The 20924-nt window shown below is 35.9% G+C and overlaps 2 protein-coding genes across 2 annotated transcripts; one reads left to right on the forward strand and one right to left on the reverse strand.

Annotated features, from left to right (window-relative positions):
* Positions 1 to 1036: 1036 nt before the first annotated feature.
* Positions 1037 to 5520, reverse strand: LOC135588650 (calcium-dependent protein kinase 20-like). Its single transcript, XM_065080866.1, has 8 exons — positions 5020 to 5520; positions 4140 to 4263; positions 3782 to 3925; positions 3492 to 3644; positions 2658 to 2773; positions 2299 to 2466; positions 1772 to 2002; positions 1037 to 1544 (listed from the first exon to the last, which is right to left on the reverse strand). Exons 1-8 carry the CDS (start codon positions 5518 to 5520, stop codon positions 1389 to 1391), a joined length of 1593 nt encoding a protein of 530 aa, XP_064936938.1. The 3' UTR covers positions 1037 to 1388.
* Positions 5521 to 17813: 12293 nt separating this feature from the next.
* Positions 17814 to 19715, forward strand: LOC103995771 (probable cytokinin riboside 5'-monophosphate phosphoribohydrolase LOG4). The gene is made up of 6 exons (XM_009416466.3): positions 17814 to 18391; positions 18624 to 18721; positions 18805 to 18835; positions 18933 to 19032; positions 19114 to 19184; positions 19275 to 19715. Exons 1-6 carry the CDS (start codon positions 18257 to 18259, stop codon positions 19473 to 19475), a joined length of 636 nt encoding a protein of 211 aa, XP_009414741.1. The 5' UTR covers positions 17814 to 18256; the 3' UTR covers positions 19476 to 19715.
* The last annotated feature ends 1209 nt before the right edge of the window (positions 19716 to 20924 follow it).

Consider the following 20924-nt stretch of genomic DNA (forward strand, 5'->3'; position numbering starts at 1 on the left):
TAATATAAAGGTTTACTTATCGAAATCCATATTTTTGAGATCGAATCTAACTTTACATTACTCTCAATCATATAATGCAATATTTTGTCGACGAAAAAATCTATATCAAATTGTATCTTTTATAAATAAAATATAATATTATTTTCGTAATTCCAATTTTGTTTATTCGGTTCATAAAAAAATAATCTTCTTATATTATTTATTGTTGAGAGAGAGAGAGAGAGAGAGAGAGAGAGAGAGAGAGAGAGAAAAGTTTCTTCTAGAGAAACCATGACCTTCAAATTCTTCGCAGATTCTAATTCCGGATCGAATGGCTTTTGCTTACAGCAGTGGATCACATCGCCCGAAGAAAAGCTGCCTCTATGAGTAGTAGTTGGAGAAGAAGGGAAGAGTCAAAGCAATTAATAGCCTCCTCATGTCCTCAACAACCCCAATCCCCCGCTAGCTTCCTTCGTCTGTCAAACAGCCATGCAAGTCAAAGCAATGATGATGATGATGATGATGATGATGATGATGATGGTGATGGTGATAAGCCCTGGGGGAGTTCTCTCAGCACCTCGTGTTATGTGTGGCTCCCATTTCAAATGTGTTGTATCAAACTTCATACGTTTCAATATCCTTGACTATATATATATATATATATATATATATTGGAGTCCGATACGTTGATATTGTATGCGCCGATAAGTTGATGAAACTAGTAGTTAGTTCCTTGATATGTAGAACATGAAAAAATGGAGATGAAATTGAAGTCAAACATGGTCAAGAAAACTGCATAGCATGACCAACAAGAAGCTCAAGATTGGTAGTGATGAAACACACTTGTGGAAGATTTTGTCAAATTTATATCAACTTACTGAAACTTCTAATAGCCAATTGTCCAAGAATCAAGATTAAAAAAAAAAAAATGTCGGTCTTGGAAGAGCCGATAGAACTAACTTACTGAGACTCGAGTCGCAAAGAAACAATATCACTGTTCGAACAAGACTCTAAACAAGTGTTCATCATCAGATGGCAAGGCACAATAAACACAATGTTGGATTGGAAGGAGGGCATAATATATTCAAAGTTTGCTTCAATCAGACAAGATCTACAGAGAATAATTAGACCAAATGCATGAAAGGTTAAGCTGCCATTCCCCAACTTGTGGCATCCACCTTCCTGCATCAACATCCTACAACTAGTCACATTGTTACAGCCATAAGCCCCATCAACATCCCTCTAATCAGAACACATCCGGACAAAGCTGGCAATTAGCTCATCGTTCCCAACAAGACCAAAACCAAAGATGTGGCTGCAGACTTGAGTCATAAATTGAAATCAACAAGCAAGAATGCCAAAAACAGGATTTCCAATTTCAAAATACTCTAAGATATGTTTCTTTGGTTTTAATCTGCCCCAACTTTCAGCTGCAAAGATCCATCCTTCATCAACTTTGAGCTGAGGCTACTGAAGCGCTCCCTTGAATACTGCCTCGACGCCTTCCTCCAATCCGTTCCTGCTTTCATCATCGCTGCAAACTCCTCATAACTTATCCTCCCATCCTGCAACCAAATGCCAACATCATCTCATTATTATTATTATCATCATTATCAGAGAAAAGATCAGATTCTTGCTCACTACATTTTACTCTTATCGATAAGGTTCATAAACATGTTTTAGTTGTATGCTAAACAAAAAGAATAATTTTTTTGCATGAGAGATTAGAAGAAGCAAGCAAGTAGGTAATAGGTTATAGGGTTTTGTCCATGAAAGGACTATGATATTTGACCTTGTCAGTGTCTACGTCACGAATGATAGCATCAATGACTTCTTCATGATTTGGACCTAAATCATCCACCAACGAGTCCTTGAGCTCTTCAATTTCTATGTAACCACTCTTGTTCTGATCAAAGTATGAGAAGGCCTTATGAAGGTGTTCATCGTTTCCAATCTTTCGCAAGTGAATTGATACAGCAACAAATTCTCCATAGTTCAGCGTGCCGCTTCCATCGACGTCACCCTGTCATCAACAATATGTGATCAGTTTAACAATCTTTGAATTAAATAACTTTATTATAACATATGTAGGAGTAGATTATGACACAATATATTACATTTACTACAACCAACTTTCTTCCACCTACTTTCTATTTTCCATCAAGGTAGGGGTAGATTAAGCACAGAATAAATTTTCCATCATGGTTTGCATCTTTGCTTTTGGGTGTACATTGTAGTAAAGAATCTGACAAGACCACAAGTTGGACACAAACAAGAAGTTCCTCAAATAACAATTAAGACATCCGATTATGTACTTACTGCTTCCATTAATATCTGTACATCTGCATCGGAAATCTGGTGACCAAGCTTGTGCAAACCTAATTTCAATTCCTCAAAGTTTATTTTTCCATTTTTGTTTATGTCCATCTTGTCAAACATATCCTTTATGTCTGCTGCTTCCTCAACAGATAAATATTCAGCCACCACCTGCGATGATAAGTCTGAATGTATCAGTGGCTGGGATCTGCTTGAAAAGGAACATTGATAAAAAGTGCATAGATAGAGAACAGCTAACAAGAAAATTCTTAGTCATGTACAGTATCAGAAGCCAAATGTGAATATTTTTTGGATGTGGAATGGACTCAACCAATACAATAACGAATATTCTTAGTTCTTACCCTTAGGGCTTTCTTTTTAAATTTATTCATCACAGAGAACTGTTGGAGTCTTGCACGCACAGTTTCACCTAGATTTACATTAGGAGCTTTCTTGGCATTCTGCAGCCACGAATGATCTGCAACATAAAGGCATAATTCAAAGTTGTGATACATGCTATGAGGATCGTATCAATTAAAGAAAGAAGACATACATACAGTGACGTTAAAGGAATTCTATATAAAAACAAAAACCACATTCATTAATCAACCATCAGAAACAAGTCAAAGTGTTTGAAGACAAAAAGTTGGGAGCTTCAGCTCCCGACCTCAACACTCTCTCATTTCAACGACAAAAATTGGCCAGCTCATGTGCCAACACATTTTCCTGTTGAGGAAAATAAGAATATGTAACAGATCTCGATTCACATCCGGTGTCCTTAATGTCTTTCAAGTTTCAATAAAGACATCTTCTTACTCATTCAAATATGAGGTACAAGTTGACGGTTTCTGTCATAAAGCATATATGGAAATGCATGAAAACCAACGAGAAAAGTGGTATCTAGTAATTATCCAACTGTACTAAATATTTGCCAAAAAATAAATAGTACCACCTCCTTGACTTGTAGGCATACTGAAATAAGTCAAATAGGATTCAACATCAGCCACTGATTCTTGATAAAGAACCAAGAATAAATTGATTATTCTATATTTTGATAATATAATAATGCAGACCCGCAATCATCTTAAGATAAATAATATAAAAAGGTAGCACTTATTATATGTAACAAGGTAGTAAAATAAAAATGTAAGTTCGAACAAGTAACGAAACAAAATGGATGCAAATTTAAAAATTACCAAGGACTTGCTGGGCTGTGAACCTCTGTTTTGGATCTGGATCAAGCATATGCCTGACTAGATCTTTAGCGCTATCAGAAACTTTTGGCCATGGATCTCTTTTAAAATCTATGGAAGAACGAAGAATTGCTTGAGCAACACCTTGTTCAGTTTCTGCAGATGAACAAAGAGTTTGACGGTTAATGGGCACACACCTCAGTTTTTGGATACACTGGTGTTACATATAGGAAAGCCAAAGAAGATATCATAAAGTTTCCAATGGTTTTCGTCCATTTGTAGAAGAAATTTACCCGACCAAAATGGGGGCACACCACAAAGCAGGATGTATAGGATCACTCCTGCACTCCAGACATCAACTTCTGGGCCGTAATTTCTCTTTAGAACCTCCGGCGCCATGTAATAAGGACTACCAACAATTTCAGAGAAATGTTCACCTGATAAGGGAAAAAAAGCATCACAATTTGGAAGACTTTACAGAACAGATTATATAATATGCTCAGCGTCTTTCCTCCATTAATAATCGCAACAAGTGAAGCCAAACATCAATCGTCAGGGATCCACAAGCATATTTAAATCTGAAGCTAACAAGGAAAAAAAATACACAAGAGCTAAGATAGCAGCAAAAAGGCATTTCTTCCCGCAATTTACCAGGTTTAAAGAACACAGACAACCCAAAATCAATGGCCTTCAATGGTGCATTTTCCTTTTTGTTCCCAAATAAGAAGTTCTCAGGTTTGAGATCCCGGTGCATGACCCCATGCTTGTGACACACCTGATCATGACATGAAGCAGGTAAAATTAAATTATGCCAGTATATTACTTAATTAAAGTTGAAGCTAAAGCAAGGATATCCAGCAATAATTTGACACATGGTCACAGCAGAAGTATACGGGCATAACATAAATCCTAAACCATACAGGAAACAACAAAATCTGAGATGCAAGCACGTAGACAGATTGAACTACCACTGATAAAAACTATTTACACATTCATAAAGGTGGCTTACTGTTGCCAACAAGAGATTAAAAAAAAAAGGCTTAGATGAACGAAAAGAAGATGGAGCTCCAAAAAGTGAAGGAACAAAGAGCCACAAGCATTTAACAGTAAAAGGTAAGTCGATTTCAAACAAATAATATGAACACATTTAGAACCAATGACCTTTTCATGTGGTCAAAGAATCTACAAAGATTTAATACCTTTCACTTTTGCAAATGTGAGAACTGTAGCAAGGAGGCCAGAATTACCTATTGCTAGTGCTGGAATATTCAAGGAAGGTGATATAGAAAAGTTTTAGCTCAGGTGATTCTAAAAACTGATATCATAAATGACTTGCCAATAAACAAGAGTGATTGCACAAAGCCAAACATAAAGTTCCCTAAAGAACAAAAGGTAATGCGCTTTCACACACATCAAGATGTTAAGACATTACAAATGAAAAAAAGCATATCATAGAGCAATATACAATGCAAAGACAAAGTAAAAGAACAAGAATGGGTAAAAAGAGAAAGCAGAAGTGCAGAGATGAGACCTGAATGACTTCTATGATGGTCCGTGTAACAGCGGCAGCCGCTCGTTCGGTGTAATGCCCCCTTGCTACGATCCGGTCGAAGAGCTCCCCTCCTTCGCACAGCTCCATCACGAGGTGGACGGCGCCGTCGTCCTCGTACGTGTCCTTGAGGCTCACGATGTTGGGGTGGCTGGGGAAATGCCTCATAATCTCCACCTCCCTCCGCACGTCCTCAATGTCCACGGCGGTGCGCAGCTTCTTCTTGGAGATGGACTTGCAGGCGTAGTGATGCCCTGTGGCCTTGTCGGTGCAGAGGTAGGTGACGCCGAACTCACCCCGACCGAGCTCCTGCGCGAGCTCGTACTGGCTGCCGATGTCCCGGCCGGTGGGATTGGTGAGGACGGCGAGGCCGGCCCCCGGCCCGCGGTTGTAGTCGAACGAGAAGGGATTTGGCCTCTTCTCCTTCTTCTTCTTCCGCTTCTTCTTCTCCGGATCGGCGAGCGTCATGCAGCAATTCCCCATTGAGACTTCGGAGATTCTGCGACCAAGATCCGATCTTTTTTCGAAGAATGAAACCGAAAAACCGAGCTCTTCCCAAGAAGATTCTGGGATCCAACCGAGGCAGATGCAAGATAAGATCTTTCCGTCAAATCTCAAAGAAAAACGCCAAAACACTAAGGAAAGGTCACTTCCTGCAGCTTGAAAGAAAAGATTGGATTTTTTTTGTCTCCCTGGGACAAAGAAAAGAAAAAGAAGCAGGATTAAACCTACAAGGTTAAAATCGCCGAGACAACTATCAGGAGGAGAACAAGAACAAGAAAAGCGCGAATATAAGAGCAATAGAAAAGAAGGATTTTTACGATCTGAAAGAGCCAAAGATGTGACCTTGGGAGAATACCAGAGGGCTTTATCAATGGGGACAAAGGGGAGAGGAAACGATTAGGGAGAGAATTTAGGAATGGGCCATGAAAGAGGTAGGAGGAGAGGGCCAAAGCTTCAAGCTCTGTTTCTCTTTCCGCTTCTCTCTCCTCTCTCTCTCTCTCTCTCTCTCTCTCTTTCCTTCTCCTCTCTCTCTCTATCTGTTTCCTTCTCTTTCCATGAAAGAGGTAGGAGGAGAAGGCAAAGGAGACAACAAAGGGGGGAAGAACACAAATCCAACAGACTCTCTCTATCTCTCTCTCTTCCTCCAAAACTTTCTCTTTTTTTGAAATTTTAGGTCAAGACAGAGAGAGAAAACAGGAGTATGTTTGTTCCCAATTGGCAAAAGCCTGAAAACAGGGTGTTTGGTGACCAAAATACCACTTTCTAGAAAATTGACTCTGTATATATACCAAAATAAATATTATACATATATCCCCTTTTTTTTAAAAAATAATTTATATATTCTTGAAAATACATCCAAATATATATATATATATATATATATATATATATATAAAACATGGATTTCCTTAAAAAAAATCTATTTGTAGCCCAAAGGTAAGTATTGTTATTTTTGTTTATATGTTATATTTATACATTACATAATCCATAGCTTTATTGTATACATAACCTCTTAACCACTCAGATATCTCCTTAATTATAGTCTTTTGGTATCTCAAATTCATCTTCCCTTGAAATGGCAATATATTTATTTATATTTCAAATGAAATGAACTGAATGATATTTTAAAATAAGATAGAAGACTATATCCAATTTAATCTCTATAAATCTTCAAATCCAAACACAATTTAAATTTTGGAATTGTCCTTGTATATAATCCAGATTTTAAGTGATATATAAGTAGATAAATTTATATATTTTCTTATATTAACTAAGTTTGATTATCAAGTCTAAAGCATGTTTTTTTATTGTAGTTTTATATAATGAACTTTTTGTCACATTATTGTTATATATATATATATATATATATATATATATATATATATATATATATATATATATATACATACATATTATTGGAAGTTGATGGAAAATTATATATAATGGAAGTTTAATAAATAAAAGACACTGAAAAATATTTACTAGACTAGATGATAAAATTTCAAAAATTATGATATAATATATATATATATATATATATATATATATATATATATTAAAAGAAAGAGTTTACAACTTGGATTGAGATAATATTAATATAAAATGTATAATAATGACCAGTAAGATAAAAAAGAATTAAAGAGTTATATTTTAAGAGAAAGTTAATGGTGATGCAAGCTGATTTAAAAGATAATATTATTTTTTAATTCTCCACGTATCCAAACTTCAAATCTATAACATACAATTTGATGATACCGTTAAGTTATTATTCACACATATTATAAAATATATATAGTTTATAATTATACAATATATTACTTGATAATTTCATAAAACTCAATGTCAAATTAAAATTATTGACGATCAACTCATAAGATCCAATTAAAACATCGTAATCATTAAAAAAACTAATTATTTATCATAATTTCCAATCAATATAAGATCTTCATATTTAATATTTTAAACTTTAATACGAGAGATCTTTTAGCCTTTATAATATTAAATATCATGCATACGTTGAATCTCGAATTTTGATGATGAAATCAATTAAAAGTATTTATGATTTGATCTACATTTTCAGTGATGCGGGAAGTTTCGATTGAGGAGAGACAATTAAAGCAAGAAGAATCATGTTGGACCGGAGAGAAACATGTCAGAAGATTAGACGTTGAGTCGAAGGATCAGTTGATGTATCGACAAAAGACTTCGGGCCATAGGTTCGGGTATCGAGCCAAAAAGAGCGGGAATTGCATCAAGGAAATCAGAGTTACGGGGTCAACTGACCGATTGGACAATAGGCGGTGAGAGAGGATGATACGTCGAAGAATCGGATGAAGTGTCGATGAACCAATGACATGCCAGACAACATTTGATTCAAGCTTTGTAATAATTGTCTAGATCGAAGTAGGTTTTAAGTGTGCAAGATTAACTACGATAGTGATCAAGGCATAAAGCAAAATGAAGTCCCAGAGTCAAGAACGAGATTTTTTTGGGAGTTCGAGAGTTTGTTTAAAGTCCGAACGTTCATTCGAAGTTCTGACAGAATTGACCAAGAAGTCTAAGAGCTTGCCAAAGAAGCTCGTCAGAACTCACCAAGAAGATCGTCGTGAAGTCCAAGAGCTTGTTGGGAGTCTGCTGAACATTGCTGAGATATCATCGAAAGTTCGTCAAAAGATTGCCGGAAGAAACCTAGAGTTACCAGACTTATTTAGCTTAGTATATTGAGTTGAAATTGGGTCAACTCAATTATGGTCAATTGGGCCCAAGTTTGGACTATGTTGGGCCAAGTGAAAAGGCCCAAACAATGACCCAACATGTGAAACTATCGTGGCACAATCTCCGAGACTATGTCAGGCGGTGATACCATTAAGTTCTTATTCTCCGAGAGACTGTTAGGCAGTAGTACTGTCAGATTGGACGGTGATACCGCATAGTGGTAGAGTGTCAAGTGGTGGTACCACTAGACTGGGTGATGGTATCGCCCAATATCAGTGCTGTGGGCGGTGGCACTGCCAAGACCTGGAAAACCCTGGATAAGATCTTTTTAGGCTTCAAGTTTGAATCCACTTGAGGCCTATAAATATCCCTCTCATCCATGGTTAATATGTAGAGAGTAAAAAAGAAAATAAACGTTGTTGTAATCTTATGAGAACTCCTCTAAAAGCTCTAAGTGTTAGTTTTGTTTAAGAGATGAGTGAAGGGGGTTGTAAAGGTTCTCTCCTGAACATGTCAAAAGGAGAATCGAGTTGTAAGGATAGTTGATATTCACCCATTGAAGAAAGATTGTTAGTGGATGCCGGTAGCCTCGACGGAAGAGGAATCGATGGAGTGGATGTAGGTTACGACGACCGAACCACTATAAAATGGTTTGCATTTCTATTCTTGCTATTTACCTTCACTGCAAACTATTTACTTGCCTTACTTTCATTATATTCTTCCATATACTTTCAAGTTAAATACATTTCTAAGATCAATTTTTATCGTACTAAAAAATTTTGAATCGATGTGATTTATCCGCTACACTAATTCATCCCCTCCTCTTAGTGCCGACTCGTTCCTAACAGTTGGTCTCAAAGCCACGTTCTTTCTCATTTAGTTTTTTTTATAATTTTTTATATTCAAATAATTTTTTTTTATAGAAAGATATATAAAGTTATATATATAGTGAAAGTTTAACATATCAACATATATTAATATATATTAATAGTATTAGATATATATTTCTAAAATAAATATTAGAATAAAATATAGTAAAAAATTGACTAGGATTAGATGGTAAAATTTTAAAAATAATAATTAAGATAAAGAAGTGTGGAACTTTGAAGAGATAATATTAATACAAAATAGATTGATGATTAATAAGATTAGGAGTAAGAAATAAGATTTTTCTTAAAAAAAAGAAAGTGACATATATTTAAGAGAGAATTAGTGGTTATATTAGAACGATTCAAAAGATAATCATTATTAGAAGATCACGCTTTTTAGAGGTTGATAAGATCATAAAATTAAGAAAAAAAATTAAAAATATATAAAGACTAAAAAGAGGCGAAAACTATTGCAAATATGAGAAAATAGAAGACTCATAACTTTCATGATTAGTTATATACCAAGAATATGATCATGTAAGGAAAAAAAAAAATGTAAGTTCAAGGAGTGCAAAAGGGTCTTTAGTTATGGGAAGATAAATCAAGGAGTTGGTTTGATTTTATTCTTTGTATTTTATATGATCTTATAATTATTAATACCCAATTAATGAAAAGATTTAAATATTAGTTATTAATAAGAGAAGTCAAATGGATTTCTTTCTCACCAGAAAGTATATAAAGTCATGTGAAAGGTCAATATAATTATACATAGCAAAATCTTAGGAATCAACTTAGTGTAATAATATTAGATATATGTTATTAAAAATAAAAGAGGAAAAAGATAATGAAAAGATCTAATACCATTGGATGGTGAGATTTAAAAAAAATAATATTATATTTTATATTTTATAATAATAATAAAAGGAGGAGATTCTAATGCCAAATGTATCATTCAAAGCAAAATAAAAGAGATTTTTTTTAAGAAAAATAAAGATTGAGGTATATCTTTAAGTGAGAGTGGGTGACAATGCAAGAAAAATCAACTTATAATCGATACTAAAAAATCATGCTTTAGAGAACATTGAAACTATAAAATTAAGAAGAAATTTGAAAATATTTAGCATCTAAAAGAGGCAGAAGAAGTTATAAATATGATAAAATAGAACACTTATGATGATTTTTATACTAAATTAGGTACTTAAATATGATATATGTGAAAAAAAGATAAGCATGGTGAATAGGAAGAATTGCATATGGGCTTTAGACATGTAAAGAGAAATCAAGAAGATTATATATATATATATATATATATATATGTATATATATATGTATATACATATATATATATATATGTATATGTATAAACATGTATATATATATGTATATATGTATGTATATATATATATATCTATACATACATATATATATATATATACATAAATATATATATATATATATACATATATATATATATACATATATATATGTATATACATACATATATATATATATACATACATATATATATATATACATATATATATATACATATACATATATATATATACATATACATATATATATATACATATATATGTATATATATATATACATGTTTATGTGTGTGTGTGTACATATTCCACACGATTAGCACGTTTCCAAATCCCATGTAAAACCCCGGCCTGCATCCTCGTCCGTATATATATGTATACATAAATATATACATATATACATATATATATATATATATACTCCTCAGCGCCGCACCGAGGCATCCACGCCGCCACATCCTTGAGATCATCCACCCGGAAACCCGGTGACGAAGGTCACGAAGACGTCATGCCCGAAGGTCTCACCAAAATCTTGGCTTCGTCCGGCAATTTGGTTAACCTCTACGGGAGAGCTGACAACTTGGCGTGCGCTCGTAAGTTGTTTGATCAAATGCCGGAGAAGATCGTGGTTCCTCGGACTTGCTTCATTGCTGGATACGCTTGGAACTGGTCCCCTGACGGATCTGTCGACTGTTTTGCTTGATGATCTGGGTCTCGATTTTAGCGTGCTTCCTTCATTTTTGGCAGCGTCGTCTTCAAGCATGTCTTGGAAAACAAATACATAGGCCAAACTCAAACTCCTGGCATTCTGCAATCATTTTGGTGTCTTTATGCACTGAATTCGATGTACAATGATTTCTGTTTGGACTTCACATGGGATGCCCGGTGAGTGTTTCGTCAGACACCAGCAAAGAATTCCGTCAAGTGGATCTTAAACATCTCAGCGAACTCACTGAGAAGGGATGTCATCTCTGCCTTTGAGCTGTTCTCACGAATTTAAACTGGGAGTTCAGTACGCTGTTTGAGACAGAGTGAGTTCATGTGCAATTTGTTGACTGCAGCTATTTCTTGCTCTTACAGTGAATTTATACTTGAGCAAATTCTTTTAGATGTCTTTGAGTCTAGTTTCTTGAAAGATCTCCATGTGGATAGAACACTAGTTAGCTATCGCATGTGCTAGATTCAATTTTTCCAGAGCTATCGAGTCATTTCAGCAAATGTGCAAGAAGAGCACTGTTTTATTGAATGCATTTGGAGAAGTATAGTAGTGATTTAGATGTGGTATTGCTGATTGCACTTCTGGGTTCTCGAGTTGGAAAATAAGTGAACAGAGATTGATGGTCATGTTACCAAACTGGTCCAACAGTCTCAAGGGTTGGAATTGGGAATGGGCTAGTTGACATGAAAGCCAAGTTGGTGCAGTTGACAATGCTGCTAAGGTTCTAAGGTTTTTAGTACTAGTGTGAAAGATAGGGCACCATGGAATACCATCATTTCTGGTGTTGATCATAATGGCCTCTCTGGAGAGTCCGCCATGAAAGATAAGTATAGGGGATTTGCAGGTCCACAGTATTGGAACCAGATTTGGACTTGATATGGATATTTATGTACTGAATTCAAATGTATGAAGAATGTCCAAGTGGCATAGACTCCTCAACCATATGACCAAGTATGCTTAGATCTCATAAAGCATTATGATTAGAGGATTGGTGGGCAGTGAGGGATTCCTTGTTGTGTTAGTAAGTTATCCAAAAAAAAAAAGACCATCATCAATGTTTTGCTTCCCTTTCTACACTATCAGATGTTTAGATGAGCCGGCAAGTTTATAAAATATGGTATGTGTGGTGATATTGTTGCGTCAAATGCCCTCTTATCGAGCTATGCAAAGTGTGGAGAGATTATTTGTTGAGTGTATTCCTTAAAATGGCAGTATGAGGAATGATGTGACATGGAATTCAATGATGCCTGGATATAATTAAAATATATTATTTTTCAGAAGCCATGGACTTTGTCAAGTTCATGATACTCTATGGACAAAAGATGGCCCATTTCACTTTTGCCTCTGTCTTTTAGTATTCGTGGCTGGATATATACACTTTTGTAATAAGGTCTCATTTGGAAACTGACATATTCATGGCGAGTGGCTGATTGAGATATATGCTAAGTCTTGAAGAATTGATCATGTTTCACGTTTTTATGAGTCCACAAATTTGAGAAACAAATTCTCATGGAATTCCAAGATTTCAGGTCATGCCAGACGTGATATTGCAGATGTGTCTTTAAAATGAAAAGTTGGTCAAAATCCAAACGTGTGGGAGATGCTTAATCTTGACAATGACTTAACCTATTATGGTTTTTTGATGTTCTCACTCTCTTTCCAGCAACCTTGCAGCTGCTCAGTTCCTCACCATTTCACATTTTTGGTAGAAAAATTTTGATTTCTCTCGCTATTGAAGATAATGCTAGTACATATGTGTTCTTTTATTTTGATGGAATACGATTGATTTGTGAAACATGTCTAGATGCATGAGACAAGGATTGTCATATCATGGAAAAGGGTTATTCTGTACCATTTTGACATAGTATGATTCTCTGCCATACGTGTTGGACGCGATTCATGATCTAGCCATATGTCGCCACTTTTGGTTTGTGTTTAGGATGGCAGTGCCGCTACCTTCCTAGCGTGCTTTTGACACATGCCAATCGGCACGATAGACTTGGTCTTGTAATTGTCTCCATTAAAAACTGCTAACAAGAACTTGCAGTAATTATCTCTTGGTGCAGGGAATAGATTTGATATGTTGAACTCATCAGAAAAGTGAATCGGTCTTTGCATTTTCTTGTATTCCTCTCAAGGAATCTGATTGGTAGTATAATACTTCTTAGACTAGAGATTTATTAGCCTCCTGTAGGTTATTATCACCTGTTTGGTTCAGCAGGATACAGTGATTTAATGGCTATTCAGAATGCAGAGTTGTTCTTAAGTTTCTCCTTTTAAGAGACCACCGTGTCGTTGTTTCACGATGTTTCGCAGCTGTAATGGAAAATCTTGGTGCTTCTTGTTGCCGTTGCAAAACTCTCTTTTTCCTTATGTGATTCCTGAAACTAACAGCTTCTGTTTGGTGCAGGTTCTATTGCACTCCCTCAGAAGCAGGTGTTAAGTTCCTGAGGTTAAATTGGTGACACTGGCCAAGCTTTAGAATCTTGAAGATAGGGTTTTCAAGACTCTCTCTCTCTCTCTCTCTCTCTCTCTCTTCTGTACATGCCCTTTTATGCTTGTAAAACTTGAGGAAGACAATTTCATCAGTTTATTCTTTTAGAACATTGATACACATTGGTTTACTGCTTGTGGGCACTAAGATTGCCAAACAACATTTAACCTTGATGATATAGTAAATATGGTGTTATCAATTCTTAATTCTTTTAATTGAAGATAACTTGTAATATCAAATTTGAGGAAAAGCATTTTCTAAATGGAGTTCCTTACGGCTTACATTATTTATTCTAACAAAAATAGACTCATCCTCAATCATGTGAGAATATTGTATGTGAGTGAGTTACTCTATTTCTATCTTATGATTGTGTATTAAGAATATGTCAATTGCATATATTAGACCTCGAAATCCGATCATCATAGACGTATGCTAAGGTATTATAGTAATGATTTCTAACTCTGGATCTATAAGAAAAGGATACCACATTAGTTGGTTAGGTGTTGGTGTCATTTTAATTCTCCTATAAACCCAATAAACTCAACTTAAATTATCATCTAAATATAGATATTGACTTGGTGGGCTACAATAAGTCAACTAAATCCAGCCCAACCAAAGCTTAGTCCAGATTGCAAATGTTTCACGGAGACTATTAGGTTGATACTATTTGGTTGAGTTAGTCATGTATGTATGTATATGTGTATGTATGTATGTATCACAGATATCATATCGTAGAAGATATCATCTCCCTTCTTCATATACATATCTCTCTCTCTCTGTCTCTCTGTGAATAGGGGATAAAGAAGTCAGTCAGTTCATGTTCTTCCAACAATGCCTATGATCATGGAGCAAGTTGTCTACTTGAATTTAGTTCAAGCATTTATATATTTCATCGATTTTATCTTAAAATTGATTAAAGAATATCTAAATTTAATTTTAAATAAATTAAGTAAATTTCAACACAAGAATTTTTCTATTGGAGATGCCCATGAAATTTTATTTTATCTAAATTCAAACAAAACTCGATTAATAATTTAAGTCGAGGAGGAGGTACATTCACATTAATGTAGGTTTTAGAGAGAGAATATATACAATCTTACCTTTATGTAACATAAAAAAGATTATTTTCGAGACCTATATCTTAATCTCCTACATCCCAAATAAATAATCTCATCATTGTTCCAAGGCCCGTCCTCTCTCTACCTTCCATTTTGTTTGAGGTGTAACTCCACTAAACTCGCATGTAAATATGAAACTAATAAATCAATCTTGAGTCTGTACAAATTTAATTGGAGAACTTGCAACATTCGACTCATGGTCAAAAGGAACATGATGAAGAATCGGTCCAAGAGACGACCAAAGGATTGGGGGAATCTATCATGGTTGGTGGTTGATCTTTTTGGCAGTTGCACAAATCCAAGGAATGATGGATTAGATTAGCCCCCTCCCCTGTCTTCTTCCTCCCCATGTTAACATTCACCTCGTCGCACTCGACCTCATCTTTCTCACAAGATGGATGGCCTCATTTGGATGACAATAGCATCTCTTAGAACAACTGCTTTCTCTCGGTGGATTGGCCTCCGATGGCAGGAGCACCTTCTACTGGCTCTTAATTATGTGTAGATACTGGCTCAAGTGCAAGTAATATTTATTTGATTAAGAGCAATTAGTCAACCTTCGAATCTTATGACATCGGCACTAAGATTATAATGTCAGTGTGGCTCCAAATCATGTTCCAGACAAGATCTCGGGGGCAGATTCTCTTTTTTGATATGGTTGTTTACATTAACTCTTTGTTTATCTAATTAAATTATGCGTGACATAAATTAATTATATATAAATGGATGGATCGATCATGCCGATTGACTGACGATCTTGATGTTTCTTCTAATCATTTATTTATCGTGTGGATCGTAGGCATAGTTAACGGACTAATCGTCGTCGTCGTCGTCGTCGAGTCATTAGTTTATCAGTTGGATTATTCGGCTAAGTGGTTCGATGTAAAATACAACGAATGGATGAATTTTTAGTTTTAGAGAGAGAAATCAAAAAAATATATAATTGTGAAATGATGCTTTGTTATAGAATGCATTAAAAAATATTTGATGATCAGATGAAAAGGATGGAAGCTGAGCACTGAGTCACAAGACCTAACAGGCATCTTAATGTTGGAACAAAGGATTTGCATGCTTCTCCTATGGGGAAAGGCCAGCATTGCACATGGAAGGTTGAAGCTTCTTGCTTTGCTCTCATGGCAACAGAGTCATGAGTGGAGTGGAGTCAAAAAGATGATCCCATCAAAGAGCCTCGCCACCAACATGTGGTGGCCAGCAAGCAATGGGGAAGGGACGATGTTGGAGCCCATCTTTGGACAAACAGATCATACTGTTCCAAGAATGGGAAAGAAGGCCTTCCTCGGATGAGCAGTCTCACACCGCAATGGTAGGCTGGTGGCTATGGGACCTCCACGGCACAACTGAGCGGAGGAATGTTACAGAATGATGCATCAAATGCTGTTCTTGTTCTTGGTTTTCTTTTTCTTTTTTTTTTTAGAGTGACAGAGGAAACACCATCTGCAGGACTATTTTGGTCAAATTTGTTTGGGCATAATTTGAATTTTAACCTTTTTTTAACTGTAGCCATTGGTAAATTCAACCGACATGATTAAATATAATCATCAGCGAGTTTGATCTGACATGACTTATTTTTCGAGTGTTTCCACGTCCAAAAAGAAAAGATTCATATCCTTCCTTTGTCTCACTTTAGTTCGAGAGTAGAAGATCGTCACATATTACTTGTAGCTGTGTTCGAGAAGAAAAGATTCATATCCTTTGTCTCAGTTTAGTTTGAGAGTAGAAGATCGTCACATATTACTTGTAACTGTGTTCGAGAAGAAAAAATTCATATCCTGTCTCAGTTTAGTTCGAGAGTAGAATATCGTCGCATATTACTACTCTACTTGTAGTTGTATTCGAGAAGAAAAGATTCATATCCTTTGCCTCAGTTTAGTTCGAGAGTAGAAGACCATCACATATTACTACTCTACTTGTACAAAAACATAAACAAGTTTAGTTAAAAATATAAACAAGTTTATTCAATAAAATAAAACCTTTTCGATGATCAAATGCATTCATTCGCTTTAGGTGTTAAAAGTCTATAAGCATTCATTTCTTAAGTTTAGAATAAAAATATAACTATAATATATAAATAATATGGTTGTATACAATCATTGATTTAACAAGAGAATATTTGAAGCGAGTTTTTTGTGATATTCGATAATTAGTGTGGTACATTGATTAGATTACATGTATTAAGTGTCTATTAACTAAAAATAATGATCATATCACATTTGTTTATGGTGCATCAAAATCTTTAAAATCATAAAAACATTTCTCAACAATTTTAATGTCAATCAAAACCTTTGGTTCTATTACTACTCTTTTAGGTGAAGAAGAATACCACTGTTCATGATTATAATCTTTCTCAGTGCCATTGAGCTGATCAAGTTCAGAGAGAGGTGCCATCCCTACCATTTGTTGCTGAAACAAATGAGCACATTTGTTTGATGCACCATAAACAAGTGTTTCAGCAACAGCTCTTTGTCAAACCACACACATCATCATCCCACCCAAATCACACACTGCTTCTTGTGTTGCTGCAGCAAGCTTGTCATCAACATCAAACAGAGACCCCCCCCCAAAAAAAGCCTTTGATTCTGTGCTGTAGCTCTCCTACTCCAATGGGTACATGACTCAATTTTGACAAGAGCACTCGAGATCTAACAGGATAGAACATATTATATGAGCCTGAGTGGTTCACCGACGCCTCCTTTAACCAACACAACACTTAAACAAATGATCTAGTGATGTTCCTGTCACCAATTAAGCTTTGTAGAAGTGGCACAGAGCTTTTTGGTGAGGCCTCATCACCAAACTGCACATCTTTGACTTGACTGTGCTGTGTATCCATTCGATATCCACCAAAATGGATTAAAATCCCATCCTCCTCCTGATCATTACAGGTTGCTGCAATTTGCGATGAATAAGCTAATGATGATAAGGAGATGTCTGGTCCTGATTGGCTATGTGGCTCTCCCAAAATGCAGTAGAATCTAGGACTGTAGGGACATACAAAAAGCACTGAGTAATGCAGACACAAGCTAATTAGCACAAGGGTTGTCTGTGTTCTTATAGAATAATATCACTTTGTCTATATTATATCAAGAGAGAACAACAGTATAGGTGAAAAACTACACTGATTGGATTGGCACAAAAGGAAACATACTGTTATGGTAAATTTTCATCAGATTCAGATAGAGAGAGAGAGAGAGAGAGAGAGAGAGAGAGAGAGAGAGAGAGAGAGCGAGAGTAGGGGATAAAGAGGGGAGGATGGTGAAGGATTCATGCTGCTATGATCTACAACACAAAGTACTAGTTGTTTGAGCAGGAAAAGCATGGGCTTCCTGCTTTCTGATACATTGCTTGAATCCATTCTTCCTTCTCTAGCTTCACCTTCCCTTTAATTCTCAAAACTGTCTGCTAGTTTGTGTTCATTGCTTCTTCCCCTTGGGACTCTCATTCTTGAGGGGATGGAAGCAAGCCAGCAGAATGCAGTGGGAGGAGGAAACAAAGGGAGGTTCAGGAGCATATGTGTTTTCTGCGGGAGCAGGCACGGAAACAGGACTTCCTTCAGTGAAGCAGCTCTTGACCTTGGAAAGAAACTGGTGAGGAATCAATCCAAGTTTCAACTCTTCTTAAGACACCACCAAGAACATGAGATGAGACAGCTAGCAGAAGCATATGTACTTAATTTCTCTTTTCAGGATGACACTGAGAATATTCATTCTGTCCTAAGGAGAATATTTATGAAGAAAGATCTGCTCTGGATTTTGTTTCTTGTGCTTGTCTCCTTTTCTATGCCAATACTTGATGACCTTGATTCCTCTTTCATTTCAGGTAGAGAGGAAAATAGACCTGGTTTATGGTGGTGGAAGTGTCGGCCTAATGGGGTTGATATCTAAAACAGTCTTTGATGGTGGCTGCAATGTTCTCGGGTAAGAACTCCGCTAACTTTCTTTTCTTTGTTTAACTGACTTGCATGCATTTTGGTACACACTCATACTTCACTCAATTACAGGGTCATTCCTACTGCCCTCTTGCCAAGTGAGGTGCAGTTCCAACTCATCTATCTTGTTTTGTAAGCCTTCAAGTGTTCAAATAGTTTGTGTTTCTTCCTACAAGCAACTAAGCAGAGAAAGTGTGCAGATATCAGGAGAAACCATTGGAGAGGTGAAAACAGTTGCAGACATGCATGAGAGGAAGTCAGAAATGGCTAAAAATGCTGACGCATTTATCGCGCTTCCAGGTGAAACCCAAGTGAACCATTCCAGTGCTCAAGTTGCTAACACTTGAGACTAACTCTATTTCTCAACATTGACCTCTTTAGGTGGTTATGGAACCATGGAGGAACTTCTTGAGATGGTAGCTTGGTCTCAGCTTGGCATCCATGGCAAACCAGTGAGTACTACTACTACTACTACTACTACAACTACTCATTCTTCCTCTTAGTCTGCACCAAATTCTGTGGGTTTTGCTTGTTTTGTACAGGTTGGGATACTGAATGTGGATGGGTACTACAATGATTTGCTTGCATTATTCAAGAAGGGAGTGGAGGAAGGCTTCATAGAAGACTCAGCAAGTCAGATTGTAGTTTCAGCAGACAATGCAGAAGACCTCATCAGGAAAATGGAGGAAAGACTGGGAGAGAAGAGGATGAGGGAGACAAGCAAGAAGAGGAAAATAAGCTGACAGAGCTCAAGTGCATGTGCTTGGTTCTAACATTTCAGGTGTATTTTTTGTGTAGTGGTGGTTCCAATTTGGTTGTTTGTTTCCAAGAGTATGTGGACCAGTGGAAGTCTGCTACCAGTGGGTGGGCATATATAGTCTCCCAGCTTCATTTCACCACTCCTCTCTGTAAATGTATTATTACAAACTGTATGCACTATCTGTCAAATTGTGATTAATTGCAGGATATGTATGTGAATCTCTATCATGTCAATTTAGTCCTGTTCTAATCGCTAGAAGTTTTGAAGTACTTGGAATTGAGTAATCTGCTATGGGCTTTAATCCCATGTTAAGAATTGAGATTAAGTCTGCTACTTGTGAGGAGAGAGATTGTGAGCAGCACAGGAATTGCCCTTTTCTTACCTGCTTGTCACAACACATTGCTTATCTTTCAAAGGCAATGCACTAATAAATACTTAATTTGTGGACCAGGACAGACAATGTTGTCAACATTAGTTCCCTAAGTTCTAGTTTTAGTATTACATTTTTATTATTTTTCAATCATAAAGTATAAATTCAATGCATGAGACTTCCTCCAACAAATAAATATACACAGCCTTATCACTATGGAGATAAAAGAAGATCAATATACCAAGCCTTACCACTACAAGTACAGTGTTATCAATAATTTTTTCTAATCTAGGATAGTCAATATACACATGTTTTCATAACACAAAGACTAAGCTCTTGCCATCCAGATCGCAAAAGAGCATCCTTATGGTTATAGGAAGATCAATTTACGCACACTTTTCCAACAAAAAAATACAGCTATTTTCATAAGCTTTGGTCATCTAGATCGTAAAAGAGCACCCTCATTGTTTTCATTATAGATTGACATCAAAAATATCAGTTATTTATTTATTTATTTATTATTATTATTATTATTATTTTTTTTTTTTTTCTTCTTTTTAGTACATTGGGGTAACAAAGAGAGAGAGAGGGAGATCACATGTCTGAATGCATAGAAGCAGCCCAGCATCCAGAACCATCATAAAAAGGTGTAGCTTATCTGCCCACCTTTTTACTAAAATATGAGATTTACAAAGATTTACATCTCAATTCCTCAAAACTTGATTTTTGTGAATCAGTCATAAATCAAGTGCAAACAGAAGATACAACAAGAAATGACTCTAATATTGATCTAATTGCATCCAAATTGAAGTCATTAAATTAACACAAATATGCTCGAATTTATCTAATTTTTAGAGAAAAATTAACCAGATTTTCAATTTCAATGTTCTCTTGAAAATACTAGTAATTTCCCTTCAATGATTGCTTGAATTTGGGAGATTCTACAAAGATATTTGAGAGAATTTAGGATGAGATTTAAGTGAAGGAGAAGGAATAAGAGCTTGAGGTGAAGAGGAAAGGGGATGAGAGCAGAGCAAGCCCCTCTTCATGGGGTCATTTTGA

Source organism: Musa acuminata, chromosome BXJ1-8 (genome assembly GCF_036884655.1).
Source record: "Musa acuminata AAA Group cultivar baxijiao chromosome BXJ1-8, Cavendish_Baxijiao_AAA, whole genome shotgun sequence".
Lineage (NCBI taxonomy): Eukaryota > Viridiplantae > Streptophyta > Magnoliopsida > Zingiberales > Musaceae > Musa > Musa acuminata.